Raw genomic sequence first — 16,829 nt, 5'->3', positions numbered from 1 at the left:
AAGATGACCTCAATAACAGTGAGGCATGACTGCCCTGCAGTCATTCAGAAAAATACACACTGCACTCACACAGAAAGAATTTAGCCATACATACATCCTTTTATAGTGACAAGTGCAGCCTGGTGAGCCATGCCGAGGTGATGAGAAGGGAGTAGTTGGAAGGGTGGGGGCCATGGATTGAGAGGCAAAGGAAAGCAAGTTCTTTTGAAAGTGTGGGAACGAAAGCAACCCAAGGGAAGGAGAATAACTATCCATAGACTACGTGTATTTGTGGCACTGTTGAGGCCATTGGCCTTTGTCCTCTAAGTAATGTGAGAAAGGAAGTGTGTGCCTGTCACATCAGTAACTAGACACAAGAATGCAGATTTTCTTCCTGTGTTATGGAAACCTGACTCGCAGGCACACATCACCTGTGTGGTAGGTGTAGATGGGTCAGCCACCTGATAATCAGTCCATTCTTATCACAACAAGGAAATACTTCTGCTCCTTTTTTGAAATCAATGTCTCACTGGTATTATTTCTAAACAAAATCTGAAATACATAAAAAAAATCTTAAGCATTTAGCTTGTGGCTAAGTTCAAGTTCACTTGCAGATGGAAATTCATTTTTAAAAATCTATTTGTTGTAATGAAAGGCATCACTACAGAAATAGAAATTGTCACCAATATAATATATACCAAATGGGTTAAAACCTAACAACTTACTGCATAGTTGGTTTGAATGCTTGGTCCTAAAAGCTTCAATTAATTGAAGAAAGTATTCTAGCACTGTATGATTTAATTCAGATGTTGGATATTGATCTCCATCATAGCCGTGGGGAGAGGATTATGCTGTGTGTGTGTGTGTGTGTGTGTGTGAGTGTATGTGTGTGTGGCAATGCATGAAGTAGGTTCTTCACATTTTTTTGTGTGTGCTACTAGTCATTAAACCCAGGGCTTTATGCTTGCTAGGCAAGTACTCTACAATTTGAGGTATACCCCTAGCCCCACAGAAAATATCTTGATGATTAAAAACTTGAGGATGTAGAATTTTAACACACTTTGATTATTGGCCAAATGACATAAATTCCCAAGTATGTTAGTATCTTGTCTAGGAAAGTATCTTCATATTACAGTGACAGTGTTTGTTTTGTTTGAGTGTTTTAGAATGGTTTTAATTCTTCTCTCTTGCCAAGAATTTCACCTGAAATTATTCTTAGAATATCTCAAAAAGATCAAAGGAGCAAAGCAGCATGTATGCTACTGTGAACACTTTGTTTTGGCTTTTTGACTGAAGAAACCAAAGAATAAGGTACCTAACTCATTTAAAAGATACGTAGTCTATTTCTGATGTTGAAAGCCATTGAAGCATGTAGAATATAAAACTTGAAGATATCTGATAAACTCCTCTTGAATAGACACCTGCTCCAGAGAGATAATGGTTTAAAGCCAGCGAACTACTCACAGACAGAATCTACTCTGTAGCAAAAGTCCTACATCCTTGGTGTTATGTGATTAATTGCTATTACAGAGAAAGTACACACCTGCTTGAGTAACATAAAACTCTTGTTTCCACACCTAATTCCTCCAGGTGGACGGCCTCAAGGAGGGCATCAGCTATGTTTTTCGTGTCCGAGCCATCAACCAGGCCGGTGTTGGGAAGCCTTCCGACCTTGCTGGCCCTGTGGTGGCGGAAACACGTCCAGGTGGGTGATTACTTCTTCATTACGGCTCCTCTCTGTCTCATGAGGTCGCTCAGTGGTAAAGCACTGACCTAACATGTATAGAACCTAGGTTTGAATCTCAGCAGCACAAAGAAAAAGGTTTATCTCATCTGTGTAAGATACTGATATAACATTTAGCCTACTTTTTTTTTTTTTTTTTTTTTTTTTGCCAGTCCTGGGCCTTCAACTCAGGGCCTGAGCACTGTCCCTGGCTTCTTTTTGTTCACTCTGCCACTTGGGCCACAGCGCCACTTCTGGCCGTTTTCTGTATATGTGGTGCTAGGGAATCGAACCCAGGGCTTCATGTATATGAGGCAAGCACTCTTGCCACTAGGCCATATTCCCAGCCACATTTAGCCTACCTTTTGGTGCTTTCTCTGATTCTCAAAAGCATCTTGTGTCATGTGAGTAATTGGTAAGTATGACTTTAGCACATGACAATCACTTAGTCCTTCAAAGGCACCTGGGAACCAGTATGAGCCAGGCTAGAAGTGGTTTAGGGACTGTTCAGATTCTGTTGCTGAAAAACAGGAAAATTCTGGGTCAAAACATGCTTTCTGGCTCAACTCATGTAAAGATACATTCTGGGAAATATTTCTTAATATGTCCTGGCCAGTAAGTCCTAGAAAGTATTTTCCAATCATGGGGGAAAGCTAGAACAGTTTAACAGGTTCAGTTCCTAAATAAATGTAGATATAGGTGATTATAGCTGTTAAGTTCAACTTCCTAGTAAAGGGCTGGATAGTAGAGGTTTTTAACTTTACAGCCATATGGATCTTCTCTTAGCTACTTAGCCTTTCTGTAGCACAAAAGCAACTATAGACAAGATAGAAGCCAACAAGCCTGGCTGTGTTCCAATAAAAAAAAAACTTTATTATATGCATTACACTCTAACAATACCATAAATTACATGCTTTACAATTTTGGAATTTTTCCATATCTTGAAATATTTTTTCAACTATTTAAAAATATAGAAACCATTCTTGGCTTGTGGGCCATACCCAGAAGTAGCAGTTCAGATTCAGCCTACAAACCAGAGTTTACTGACCCATAACTAATACTGCCTTCACTTGCTAGATTCAAAAGATGCTATGGTTGGATTAGAGAAGACAGCATCTCCTTTATCATAAGAACAAAGTTTGCAGTGTTCTTTGTCCATAGAGTTGCAGATCAGGACATAATAAATAACTTTCAATCATTCAACCTGTACCATTTTTAAAGTTACATGTTTTAGTTCATTGAAGTTACATAAAAGAAATGACTGTTTTTTAAAAAAAATCTTTATTCTAGTCTAGGGAATTTTACCTTAATCTGTCCCTATTTTCAGAAATGAAATAAAGAACTAAAATAAATGCCATGATCTCTTTTTTTTTTTTGATGAGTGAAATGTAAACATAGGAAGCTCCTAACCTGTGAGCGACTGTTTGTCTTTTCATAAGGTAACACACAAAGACACCGATATATGTGCTCTGATAGAACTCAGACCCGTAAAGTGGGGGGGGGGGGGGGAAAGGGGGAGGAGGGGGGGTATGAGGGACAAGGTAGCAAACAGTACAAGAAATATATCCAATGCCTAACATATGAAACTGTAACCTCTCTGTACATCAGTTTGATAATAAAAATTTGAAAAAAAATAGTCTCCTTAGTTCTGTTAAAAAAAAAAGAAATCAGACCCTTCCATTGTTAAAGATATTAAAGATACAGAATGGACATGTGAGAAGACCCAGTGCATTTTCTGCCTTCATGAAAACATTTATATTGCTATGAGTAAGCTTGGATTAACTGAAGGAATGAAAACTTCCTATTTTCTCATTAGTAGCCTCAGAATGGCTGGTGGCCATGTATGACCTTAACAAAGTCATCAAAGGGGCATTTGGCCACCAGGGAAGGATCTCCTTATGTCCTTTTGAGTAAGAGCTTTTTCTTCACTGGAATAAGGCACAAAAAGTCATTTTATGGCCTTTCCAATCCTAGACTATAATTCAAGCAACAGCAGAACATATGGATACACTAGATAGCACTGTTTTAACCAACTCAGAATAACTGGCCCATGGCTTAGGAAAAGATCCATCCCAGGCATGTAAAGTCAAAATGCCTTCTGTGCTCCATCACCATAACTCCAGCAATATTTGGACTTGCCTTTTAAGCAGAAGGCACCTTCATTCTTGCATGAGTTTATGAGTATATGTTTATGAGTTTTGTGTATATGTCATGTGCTGAGTGCATGCTGGGAGTAATGTAGCATCAATCCCACACTGGCTTCACCATCTACTGGAAATGCCAGGGCTTACAACATGGTATCATGAGAGCTAGCACTGATGTTCATAAAATAGTCCCCATAGCCATAAACTAGTCCCCATAGTCTATAAACTAGGCATCAAGGTTGCAAGTTCCTTGAGTAAAAAACAAAAAAAGATCCTAAAATTGCACATATTTCCTAACCTTATTAAATATCAATATATTGTTTTTACTCACTGCTTGTATACCAGAATCAAATAACAAGTTGAGCCAGGAGAGGCATGCTCTTAATTTCAAGATTTGGGGAGTGAAATTTAGACTACTGTTTCTAAAAGCACCTTCTTTCAGGCACATTAATAAAATTTTAGGTAGAAAATAAAGTTTATCACATAACAGAGTACCACAAATATATTTAACAAGATGCAAGTGTAATTCAATTCGATTGAAAGTTAATCCACTGAGGTTGGCAGGATGATTGGTTTCCTTTGAAATCAAAGAACACGCAAGCAGCCACGGCTACAAAGTCTAATGGTATTTAGTAATGAGGATGCAGATAACAGTCTGGTATGCTTTCTCAAGTAATCCTTTACATGCATAGAGCAGAAACATATTTAACGTACATTTGCTGGTATGTAAAAAAAGACATTCTCTCCTTGATATTGGATATTTTTAAGCCATATCTATGTTTGCATCAGGCCTAGGATGGGTATGAGGCCAGTTGAACATAGTCAGGTGTGAGACAAGAAAGACTTGCTAAGGTGTGCAGGTGATCTGGAGGTCAACTGGCTGGTGATACAGGCAAAAGGTGTTCCTGCCAGAGAACAGAGTCATGAGTGGGAGGATCAGGTGAGGGAAGAAGAATCCAGATACCAGGCAGGGCTCCCTGAAGAACTAGGTTAAAGACAGTTAAGCCTTGGTCACAAGGAGCAAAGCAAGTTAGGAACATACATAACCAGAGGGGATAACAAGTTGGCATTAGATTTAGAACCTAGTGACTGAGGGTACAGTGTAATCTCAGTATCTAAAAATTGCTTAGCCCAGAACCTGGTAAAGCAAATATGTGCCCTAGGTTCTTGAAAGTCTTGAAGGATTCTGATGCCAAATAGACTCTTTAACAATAAGCTCAACTGACTTTTTTTTTTTTTTGCCAGTCCTGGGGCTTGAACTCAGGACCTGAGCACTGTCCCTGGCTTCTTTTTGCTCAAGGCTAGCACTCTACCACTTGAGCCACAGTGCCACTTCTGGCCTTTCCTATATAGGTGGTGCTGAGGAATCAAACCTAGGGCTTTACTAGTATGCTAAGCAAACACTTTACCACTAGGCCATATTCCCAGCCCCTCAACTGACTAATTTTGAAATCTGCAATCATATCTGTTTACTAACTAATCTCCTTTGTCTACTAGAAGAGCAGTTCTTAACATGAGCTATGCATTAGAATCGTATCATGAACTTTGAAAATATTGATAGTCTTTCTATTCCATATTGATGAAGTCTGAATCTCTAGGGCTGAGCCTAGACAAATGTTGATGATTGTTTGCTTAACTCCTGGGTGCTTCAATCTGAAGCCAGGCTTCAGGGGTATTATTTAGACTCTTGTTCAAAATAGGAGTGGTCTCTTTTCTGTATACACATGGACAACCTAGCATAGTACCTGGCATATTGAATGATAGTTAATTCATTAAATGACTGTTTTGTTTTGGCTAGTGAGTATGAGTCTGCTTTATAGTCTCTGTATATGCACTTAACACTAGGCATCTTGTAGTACATGCCCTGATGGTGAAGGGTGAGTAGGAAAGATACATCCCATGGAGTTTACGATGTGGGCATCAGAGTGATGAGTTAACCAATAATCTTCATCATAAACATACAGCTGCTCAATATTACATGTGACTGGCTGCAATAACTAATTCACTTCTATTTTATTTTGCCACACCCCTCTAGTTTTTTTAAACATACTTTTGTTATTATTAAAGTGTTGTATCGAGGTGTTACCCATTCCATTCATTAGTCAAATAATGAGTACAATTCTTTGTGGACAATGTCACTCATTCTTTTGCTTTCCCCCAGTTTCTCTTCCAGTCCCTGTCCACAAGTTATGAAGTTCACTTTTTATGTATTGAATACTACCCTCTAGTTTAAAAACAAAAAAATCATCCAGCCAGGCACTGGTAGCTCATGCCTATAATCCTAGCTACTCAGGAGGCTGAGATCTGAGGATCATTGTTTGAAGCCAGCCCAGGCAGGGAAGTCCTTGAATCTCATATTTACAAATAAGCAACTTAAAAGGGCTGGAAATGAAGCTGTGGTCAAGTGGTAAAGCGCTATCCTCAAGCAAAAAAAGGTCAGGTGCAGCACCTGGGCCCTAAGCTCAAGCCTCAGGACTGGCACGCACACACGCACATACACACACACACACACACACACACAAACACACAAAATAATCCCACATATACACGTGCATGAACAAGCACACACCCTAGAGGACAAATAATAAAAGCCTACAAAAGTGATTTATTTATGCTGTTGTGGAAGACTTTAAATTAGATCAGGCAGAATTCTCTGTCAGATTATAAAATGTATAGGAGTTTATTAGGACTTTATGTAAATTTTTAAATCCTATCTTTTTTTAACTTCCTTTTCCTTAACTTATCTAAAAAACATCTGACTATGGAAAGCAAAATGTATGACACTGCAGTGTGGCGTGTATAACGTACAGATATAGTATATATGACAGTAACAACACAAAATAAAAGGTGGGAGATAAAGTCTTTTTGCAATCTTGGATTTTGGTTTAGGGGTTTGTTTGGGGGAAGAGAAACAAATGTGATAAAATTAATCTTCAAGTAGTTCATTTCATCCTCGGGTCACAGCTAGCCCATGTGTAGCATGGTGCTTCCTAGTCTGCAGGAACTAGGCAAATCAGGCTTTCCTTGTCGGCCACATTAAGGATTTCTTCAGGATTGAGGAGCTGAGTAGAAACAACTCTTTTTAAATCCTTTTTTTTTTCAGAGTAAATGATCTCTTTCATTTCTTCTACACATATTTCCTGATATGTCTACTAATTCTTAGTTTTGAACAGGTTCGTAAGACTTTTGTTTGTTTGTTTGTTCAAACCTTGGTCATCAGATCTCAGCCTCCTGAGTAATAAGGGGTGAACCACTGGAGCCCCATTCAAAAGACATTTTATGAGAAAACCAAAATCATGATTAATTTGCATTCCCTTTTCTAGTCACACTTTGTGGAAAAGGGGCTAACCTTTGACCTGTGTGAGAAACCCCCCAAGGATTCCTTGGTGTGCTAGCCCTTCATGAGTGCTTCCTGCCTATTAACTTGATCACACATTGCTCAGCTTTGGACAATTTGTCTCTTTAAGCATTTGTCAGTGTTCCACCTGACTGTAGCTCTGCTCTAGGCAAAATCTTAGTTAAACCCTGGGACATTCTAAAAGGGAAACGTGAGAAGGTTATAGCTTTACTTTTCTCTTTGACCTGTATGAGTAAATCTCCACAAAGTATTGACTGGTGGGTTGGACTGAGTCATGTTAGAAATGTTGTCATTGTTTATATTTCATTATGTTGGACTTGGCTTTTCTGAAGCATCATGTATTTTTGTAAAATTGGAATGTAGTTTTTGCCTACTACGTACTCAGGAACTTTTATTATTTCTTTATTTATTGGTGCCAGTGCTGGGCTTTAACTCCAGGCCTGGAACTGTCCCTGGGCTTTTTTTTTTTTTCTTTTTTTCCTCAAGACTAGTATTCTCCCACTTGAGCCACTGTTCCACTTCTGACTTGTTGGTGTTTAATTAGAGAAAAGAGACTCATGTCTTTCCTGCCTGGGTTGGCTTTGAACCTCAATCCTCAGATCTCAGCCTCCTGAGTAACTAGAATTCCAGGTGTGAGCCACCGGCACCTGGTGCTCAGGACCCTTTATTTAAGGAATTATACTTAGATTTTAGTATGTGGAAAACTAGCCCTCCAAATGCTTAAGTCTACTTCCTCTTGTTACATAAAAAGAAATTTAAAATGCAACATGTCCAACCTGTAAAAAAAATCTCCAAGTTTATTTTTAAATTGTTTTGCTTAGTGCTAGGGTTATAGCTCATGTAATAGAATACCTGCCTAACCAAAGTACAATGCCTCAAGTTCAAACCCTTCTGCTGCCATAAAAAATGCAAAATTGCTTTGCCTAATTGTAAATTCCAAGAGATATCTTATTGTTTTAAACTCCTGTTTCCTCACATTGACTCGTTGTTGTCCCAAGTAATTTCCTTATTATCTAATGGCTCAGTGGTAGATTTCAGGGTACAAGGTCCTGAGTTGGATCCCAAACATCTTTTCCAAAAATCACCTTGTCTCCATTCATAAACCCAGGATGAAAGAAAAAGCAGTGTGGATTTAGTTTCCCATTTCAGATGTTGCTGTAAAACACTTTACTTACTCAGTCACATTGTGTGTGTGTGCGCACACGCGCGTGAGAAAGCAAGTGCCTGCATATTGGTCCTGGGGCTTAGACTCAGGGCTTGGGCTCCATCACAAATCAATTAAAATAAATCAATAAAAACATTTAGTTTGGAAAGCCATATTAAAATTCATGTGACAGATAGTAAAGGAGCTGGAACATTACACAGTCTTCTTTTATTGATATTTATTTATCTTTACTTTCAGTTCTGGAATACAACACAGGCTGGCGCATGCCAGGGAAGTCACTTTTTTCATCCATGTAAATATAGATATGGAAAATATAAAGGACATGATCTTGGCCTTTACAGTTCTTAAACTTTTCCTTGATAAACTGAATAACTAGAACAACTTTTTGAAAAATAAAAGTGGAATCAAACATTCCTTTCATTGAATTTTGACTTTGCAAGCTTATGTGCTCAAATATAGATTTCACTGCTTTTATTCATTCCCTTTATTGTTCATTTATTTAGCTAAATCGCCCAGCACTATCTATCTATCATAGCCACAATTATATTTTCTTCACTAGTTATATAAGTTTTCTACCCCTATAGATACTACTATGATCTCTTGATTGACATGATTAATCACGGAAACCTTCACAAAGAAAATTATTAAATCCTAGCTGACATACCTCATCTATACCTCTTACTTTGTTTCTACTACCAATTACTTAATTTTAAATTACAAAATCGGATTCCAATTTTTTAGATTAACAAATTATCTCATTTTCTTATTTCCTTTTTTAAAACATGCTTTTATTATCTCTTTTTTTTTTTTTTTTTTTTTTTGCCAGTCCTGGGGCTTGGACTCAGGACCTGAGCACTGTCCCTGGCTTACTTTTTGCTCAAGGCTAGCACTCTACCCTTTGAGCCACAGCACCACTTCCAGCTTTTTTTTGTTTATGTGGTGCTGAGGAACTGAACCCAAGGCTTCATGAATGCTAGGCAAGCACTCTACCGCTAAGCTACATTCCCAGACCTGCTTTTATTATCTTTAAGTCACAGTACAAAGGGGTTACCATTCACCAAATCAGTTTATAAGAACTATGCATCTTGTTCTATATCAACTTTTTTTTCACATTAGAACTCAGCTTTAAGGCGATAAGGTAATACTCAGACCGGGGTAGAAAAACATGTATTGCTTGGGACTCAAAATAATATTTTTCATTAAAAGGAAAATAACACCTTTCATTTCACTTCCTATTTTCACTAAAGATCACAGGTCACATGGGTTTGAGACCAAATCTGGCCACACAAAAATCCACTTTGTGTTTGAGCTCAAGCATCAAAAACAAAATACAAAAGAGTGGGGAAAAATAGCTTGAACAAATTATTATTTTAAATGAACAACTGTTCTGTTAACCTGCAAATTTGCTGCTAAAGGATAAATATTTTAAATTTTTGTTTTAAGACTTTGGTGTATTCTTTCTGAGAAGGTTCTACATATTTCAACATGTTTTCACTATTCTTGGATACAATATACTGAATCTTCTTTACCCTTTTCTGTGTGATTCAGAACCACAAGTATCAATCTTATTTGGCACAGTGTAGCAGCATAAGATGTCATCAGGAAGGTGGGGAGCTCTTTGCTCTGGTATTAAATAATACCTTATGTTTTCCTTCTTCCTCACTGGCTGTGGTGTTCTTCACTTTCAGAGAGCCTGCTGAAAGTAGCTTTGTCCCTTTTCTTCAGTTTGATCTACTGAGAGAAACCAACCAACACTGTTTGTTAGAATTCCCTCAAGCAAAGTATAAATAGCTCCCATGTGACAGTCTTCGGAATTCTCCAGTATGTGCAGGACACTAGGAAGTAAACTTTGGCAATCACAACTGGTTCTGAGAGAGCTGTGTTTTCTTACTTCTTGGACTGGGGCAAGGTTCCAAATGGGCAAAGTGTTAGAATACAAAGATCATCTACAGAACTGAGGGAAAGGCAAAGTAAACAGGACTGGTCATATGCTTTTAGTGGTATGACTCCATTGCAGAAAAGTCTAATCTTTAATGTTAGGGGAAAAAAATCCAGATTTTTAAAGTAACCATCTTACCTTTTGTCTTGTTTTCACCATAATAAATAACAAACATTTGATTTTTTTTGTTTTTTTTTTTTTGTTTTTTTTTGCCAGTCCTGGGCCTTGGACTCAGGGCCTGAGCACTGTCCCTGGCTTCTTCCCGCTCAAGGCTAGCACTCTGCCACTTGAGCCACAGCGCCGCTTCTGGCCGTTTTCTGTATATGTGGTGCTGGGGAATCGAACCTAGGGCCTCGTGTATCCGAGGCAGGCACTCTTGCCACTAGGCTATATCCCCAGCCCCAATAACAAACATTTGAATGATTCACTTGCTTTTCAAAAAGGACCAGAAGTAATGTGTGATTAATATGAGTAATTGGTCATGCTTCCAAAATAGATACTACATTAAAAAAAAAGCAGGACAAATTTAGTTGACACTTATCACTTCTCCTTGCCTCTTCATAACAATATGAATGTACAAATGATTTTCAATTTATATTTTCACAGTGTCTTATGCAAATTGTGTGTTTTAACACTGTCTGAGCCTAAACATTTGTATCGATCTTAAATTTTAATACGAGCACTTCTTCACTATTAAGGTTACAAAAGTGGGATGAGGGCTGGGGATATAGCCTAGTGGCAAGAGTGCCTGCCTCGGATACATGAGGCCCTAGGTTCGATTCCCCAGCACCACATATACAGAAAACGGCCAGAAGCGGCGCTGTGGCTCAAGTGGCAGAGTGCTAGCCTTGAGCGGGAAGAAGCCAGGGACAGTGCTCAGGCCCTGAGTCCAAGGCCCAGGACTGGCCAAAAAAAAAAAAAAAAAAGTGGGATGAAATTTAGTCATGTGTTCTCAGGAATGGATGTAAGACAATGACTGCAGCTTCTAGCAGATAATACAGACTTTTATAAGGAACATATAGCCAGGTGCCAGCAGCTTGTGCCTATAATGCTAGCTACTCAGTAGGCTGAGATCTGAGTATCAAAGTTCAAAGCCAACCCAAGGCAGAAAGTCTGTGAGACTCTAATCTCTAACCACCAAGAAGCCAGAAGTAGAGCTGTGGCTTAAATGGTAGAGTACTAGTCTTGAGAAAAAAAGGCACAAGAACAGAGCCAAGGTCCTGAGTTCAAGGCCCAGGACCAGGAAAATAAAAAGGAACATATAGTAGTCATTTCACATATGGAATAATTATATTTTTATTTTGTTGTTGTTGTTGTTCTTTTTATTTTTTTAAAATTTTTATTGTCACACTGATATACAGAGCGGATACAGTTTCATACGTTAGGCATTGGATACATTTATTGTACTGTTTTTTTTTTTTTTGTTTTTTTTTTTGGCCAGTCCTGGGCCTTGGACTCAGGGCCTGAGCACTGTCCCTGGCTTCTTCCCGCTCAAGGCTAGCACTCTGCCACTTGAGCCACAGCGCCGCTTCTGGCCGTTTTCTGTATATGTGGTGCTGGGGAATCGAACCTAGGGCCTCGTGTATCCGAGGCAGGCACTCTTGCCACTAGGCTATATCCCCAGCCCCCTATTGTACTGTTTTAATTCATCATTTCTTGAGGTTATCTATGTAGTCAAATATGAATATAATCCTTTTTTTAAAAGCCAAAAGAAAAAGCCAGCACTAGTGGCTCACGCTTATAACCCTAACCACATAGGAGGCTGAGATCTGAGGATCCTGGTTCAAAGCCAGCCCAGCAGGAAAGTCTATGAGACTATTACCTCCAATTAACCACCAGAAAACCAGAAATGGAGCTATGTCTTGAAGTGCTAGAGTACTAACCTTGATCAAAAAAGATCAAGGATAGCATCTGGGTCTGGATTTCAAGCTCCATCACTACCCCCCCCCCCCCACACACACACCCAAAGAACTTTTAGCCCAGCACTGGCAGCTTATACCTGTATTCTTAACTACTCAGGAAGCTGAGATCTGAGGATTACAGTCTAAAGCCAGCCCTGGCAGGAAAGTCCATGAGACTTTTACCTTCATTAACCACCAAAAAGCCAGAAGTGGTGCTCTGGCTCAAGTGATCAAGTCCTAGCCTTGAGTACTAAAGGTCAGTGACAGAGACCAGGCCTTGCATTCAAGTTCTAGGACTGGCACCACAAAAAGATGCTTTAAATTTTTATTTTAAAAAATCCCTTCTAAACTTTATATATGCTGTTACTTTTTGAGTATATATATTTGAATATATATTGGTAACATATTTACATATATTAAGTTTATATATATATAAAGTCTGTATATATAACATATATATTCGCTCTGTGTGTGTGTGTGTATGTGTGTGTGTGTGTGAAGTATACACTACCATCAGTGAGAACACAAATTCGGTCAACTGGCTCAGGAACCAAGACCCTTATGCCACTCGCTATCTATGTACATGTTTTCTGTTAGGCCTTCCCTAGGAGGACTTTTGCCCTTTTTCCTTGCTGATAAGTCTTATTGAACACTAAGACAGGATGTTGGACCTTACACTACAATCTACAGAGGAAACATCATTCCACTGGGAAACATCTATAGGAAGGTTTCTTTAATGTTTTTTCATAAGTAAAGCTTTACCTTTCAGAGACTAAATATAATTTTCCTAATATGCTGAAACAAACCAGGTCTGGGCTGACAAGTGAATGAGTATAAATTTAACAGTAGAGTTTGTTTTTGTCCTACTGGATTTAGACATGCCATGAATGTTACATTAGTTGTACAAACTCACTATGAATTGCTGTAACTGCTACAGATGAAATTTACTATAAATCTCAAAAAGAAAATAACTCAAAACACTAACTGAATTTTCTTTTTAAAATCCCCAAACCTATCTTCTTGAAACATATCCAGTCACTATAGCTCATTTCCATATAGTTCAACAGTAGTCTTTTCTAGAATACTATCATTCTAATATAAAGTTCCTATATATTTTTCTCTTTTAAAATAACACAAACTTTAAATTGTGAATCTAGTGAGGTTTTTTTTTTCTATTTTCCCCTAAAATTCCCTCTAGTTTCTTTATCTCTTTCTAGCCTTTCCTAGTGACTGACTGGGCATGGATATTGTTGAAGTAGAGTTATGAATTAGCACCCGATAAGGGACATTTGACTGTTCTTTTTCCAACATTGCTGTGCCCCTTGATTACCATCAGTCCACTCTCATAATTTTACCATCAAAATACCAATTTTTCCTTTGTCCTGTACTAAGCAGTTGTGTCTTTCCCCTTACCTAAGTGCAAGCCTTGCTTTAAAGCTTCTTAATTTGCTGATTTCTACCACAGTATATCAGAGACTTGTTTTTAATCTTCTAGGAACCAAAGAGGTGGTTGTAAACGTGGATGATGATGGAATTATTTCGTTGAACTTTGAATGTGATCAGATGACTCCAAAGTCAGAATTCACTTGGTCCAAAGATTATGTATCTACTGAGGATTCTGCACGATTAGAAGTGGAAAGCAAAGGCAACAAGTAAGGATTATTTCCATCCTAGCAGGTGTCCTTCCCATTGTAGGAGCATGAAGTAAACTCACTCCTTTCTGTTTAATTTTCTTGCAATTAGAGCATAAAGTCACAAACATTTTACAACTAGCATTATAAAACCTTCTAATCATTATAAATCTCAAAAATAATAATCCTCTTTAAAGCACCTTCCGAAGTTCTTAAAGTACAATACATTTTCTCAAAGAAAAGATAGTCAAACTATAAACTTGCTTCCAGTTTGTGGACTTAGGCATCCAAATGTATACTTGATATTAGCCATTAACTAGTGGTAAAACTTGCCAAGGTTAGAAAACACAATGAGTTTGACTGATAACCTTTCACTTACTCATTACACAAGTTATGTGCTATTCAAGGTCCTGTGTGCTAGGGATGCAACAAAATACAAAGAAAATCCTGTCTTTGAAAGCACAGTGATTGTACACTGGGGATAATCTCAGTGTAGTATAACCACTTCTGAAAAGGGAAGTGTAGGGGATGAGAGTGGAGAAGAACCCAAAGATAGTAGAACACATTTTGCCCTATGGGATAAAAAATCTAGGTTCCCCAGCAAGGGCTAAAAAGCCAAATACCTTTGTCCCTGCTGTGTGTGAAAAAATAACATGGTTAGGGGATTGGGAACTTGTATCACTCGCCCCCCCATCATCATCACCCCCTGGGAAGAAACACAAAAGTCTTCCTAGTAGATCTGACATTGATCTTGAGGTATCAAGAATGGGAAGAATTTGCTCAGCAAGGAGCAGAAGACAACATCCCAAATGAAAGGAGTCGTGCATATGGTTGCCTAGAGACATAGCAAGTGACAGTTTTCTAAACCCAGTACAGCTTCATTTCTAAGAAAAATATTTTATTCTCAAGGACAAAACTGACTTTCAAAGACCTCGGGACCGATGACTTAGGCATTTACTCTTGCGATGTAACAGACACTGATGGAATAGCATCAAGCTACCTAATAGATGAGGCAGGTAAGTTTAAAACCTTCGCCCTTACAGTATGATATAGCTTTGATTTCTCAGCTATTCTTAAGGACTATTATTTGTTTTAACAGGGTAGAGTTTAATCATTTTCTCTTTCTCCTTACAGAAATGAAACGTTTGCTTGCTCTCAGCCAGGAACACAAGTTCCCAAGTAAGTGGCCCCAATACATTCACAGAGTTTAGCAATCTTACTGTGGGGCAGCTTCTGCAGTAGACCAGGTGACAGCTCTGACAGAATCAATTGAAAAGGCTCTTGGAAGCATGTAATAGACTGCCCATCAGAGCTACAGAAGCACTTTCTAGAAGTTCTTTTCTTGGCCTTTGTTCTCCAGAGAAACTAAGATGATAACATGGAAAAATATCCTCATTCTTCATTGTTGAACAAAGAAGTGTCAGGATACATAGTGTAATATCTGAGTTATGAAGCTCTTCCTTCGTTGCTTACATATTTTGAAATCACACACACATCCCTTCTTAAGTAAAATTAGCACTTGATAGAAGAGTCATCCCTCTAAATAAAGGTAATCTCAAGACAGTACCTAAGATTTGAAACTCTTAGAAAACAGCATGAGGAGGACCCAGAAAAAGAATCCTTCTGAACTATTTATAAGCCTATAAATAAAACAGCTTCTATATAAAACTCCACAGTTGACACCTAAAAGAAGAGAAAGAAGTCTGAAATAACACTCGAAAGGTTCCACTGGCCTGATAGGATCTTTTATCCGATGGCCAAACTAGTAAAGCAGCCAGAAAAACACAGCCTAGAATTTGAGAAAATAAATCGAAAGTGATCTCAAAAAAACTCTTAAGTATTTAAAGGAATTCCTATGTTTTAAACTACTTTTTTCCCACTAATATAGTTGTTTCCCTTGCCTAACAAGTATGAGGCCCGAGTTTAATCATCAGTAACAAAAAATAAAAACAACTCCAAAACAAAAAACAAGCAAAAGAATACAACTTATATTCCTATCACAGGCTGTGGGCAAAACTTTGTATATTTGTACATGTGCCTTCCTTTCCTGGGGAAAAGGTTCAAAAAGCTCCGTAAATGCTCAGTAGAGGTTGTGATTAAAAAGAATCACATACTGCTGTAGAACTAGTTTTTCTCACCTACCTAGAAATGATTGGTTGGTAGTGAGTTTGGATGTGGTAGCATGGTGGAGTTGCTATGGGGTGTGAATGTGTGGATGCAGACTTCTGAGACCTAAGAGAAAACCTGCCTTGTGGCATTAGGCAAGCCATTTTCATCTGAATGCCGATCCACCATTCAGCTGGAAAAAGAATATCACCAGGGATGATTCACAAATTAACCTTGAAATGCTGTGTGGGAAGATGGAGATTTCCCTGGACTCTTTGTGCTGTAGTTCCAGCTCACCCTGTGAACTGAGAAGCTCACTTCCATTCCCTTTGTGTCTTTTCCAGAAAAGGCTCTTGTAAGTTTACAACACCGAGTACAGTTCTGTCTCCAAACACATAGGATATTTGCATTATCTACTCTCAAATATTGGTAGAAATGGAGAGAACGGCAGCATCTACTAATTTAGTCAGACAATAAACACTGGTTAAGTACATAGGTAATGCCCTCCCCACAATAACATTTACATTTAGCTTAAAGATGAGGATGAGAGAAGTCAAGACAGTGCCACTGTTGAGTTCAAGTTGCCTGGGCCTTCCCAGAGGCAGGGCCATTCAAGTGAGCTCAGTATTTGTCTGAATGTAGAAAAGGAAATAAGGCAGTGGTAATTGCTGGTTGTCACTGTTAGTTACTTTGAGATATTTTGCCTTGCCCAAGCTTGAGAACTCTAATTGTTGGTGCAGCAAATTTAATGGTCTTATTTCTTACAGAATGTCAGAAAGACTATGATGTTCCCTTATCTTTTGGCACCCAAAATTCTCCTCTGTTAAGATATTTTCAAAAATATTTTGAAAGCCTTTAAGTGTATGCCTTAAACCTACAAATA

General features: G+C 38.4%; 1 protein-coding gene across 3 annotated transcripts in view; it reads left to right on the top strand.

Annotated features, from left to right (window-relative positions):
* Window positions 1–16,829, top strand: part of Myom1 (myomesin 1) — a 158,733-nt gene that overhangs the window by 111,794 nt on the left and 30,110 nt on the right. For all 3 annotated transcript variants that reach the window (XM_048363644.1, XM_048363645.1, XM_048363646.1), the window contains 4 exons: window positions 1,570–1,684; window positions 13,705–13,861; window positions 14,750–14,856; window positions 14,975–15,019. In XM_048363644.1, the coding sequence (XP_048219601.1) occupies window positions 1,570–1,684; window positions 13,705–13,861; window positions 14,750–14,856; window positions 14,975–15,019 (424 nt within the window). The remainder of the gene's footprint in view (window positions 1–1,569; window positions 1,685–13,704; window positions 13,862–14,749; window positions 14,857–14,974; window positions 15,020–16,829) is intronic.

Source organism: Perognathus longimembris, chromosome 15, assembly GCF_023159225.1.
Source record: "Perognathus longimembris pacificus isolate PPM17 chromosome 15, ASM2315922v1, whole genome shotgun sequence".
Classification (NCBI taxonomy): domain Eukaryota; kingdom Metazoa; phylum Chordata; class Mammalia; order Rodentia; family Heteromyidae; genus Perognathus; species Perognathus longimembris.
The sequence above is the reverse complement of the archived record's forward strand: the minus strand, read 5'-3'. Positions and strand labels throughout refer to the sequence as shown.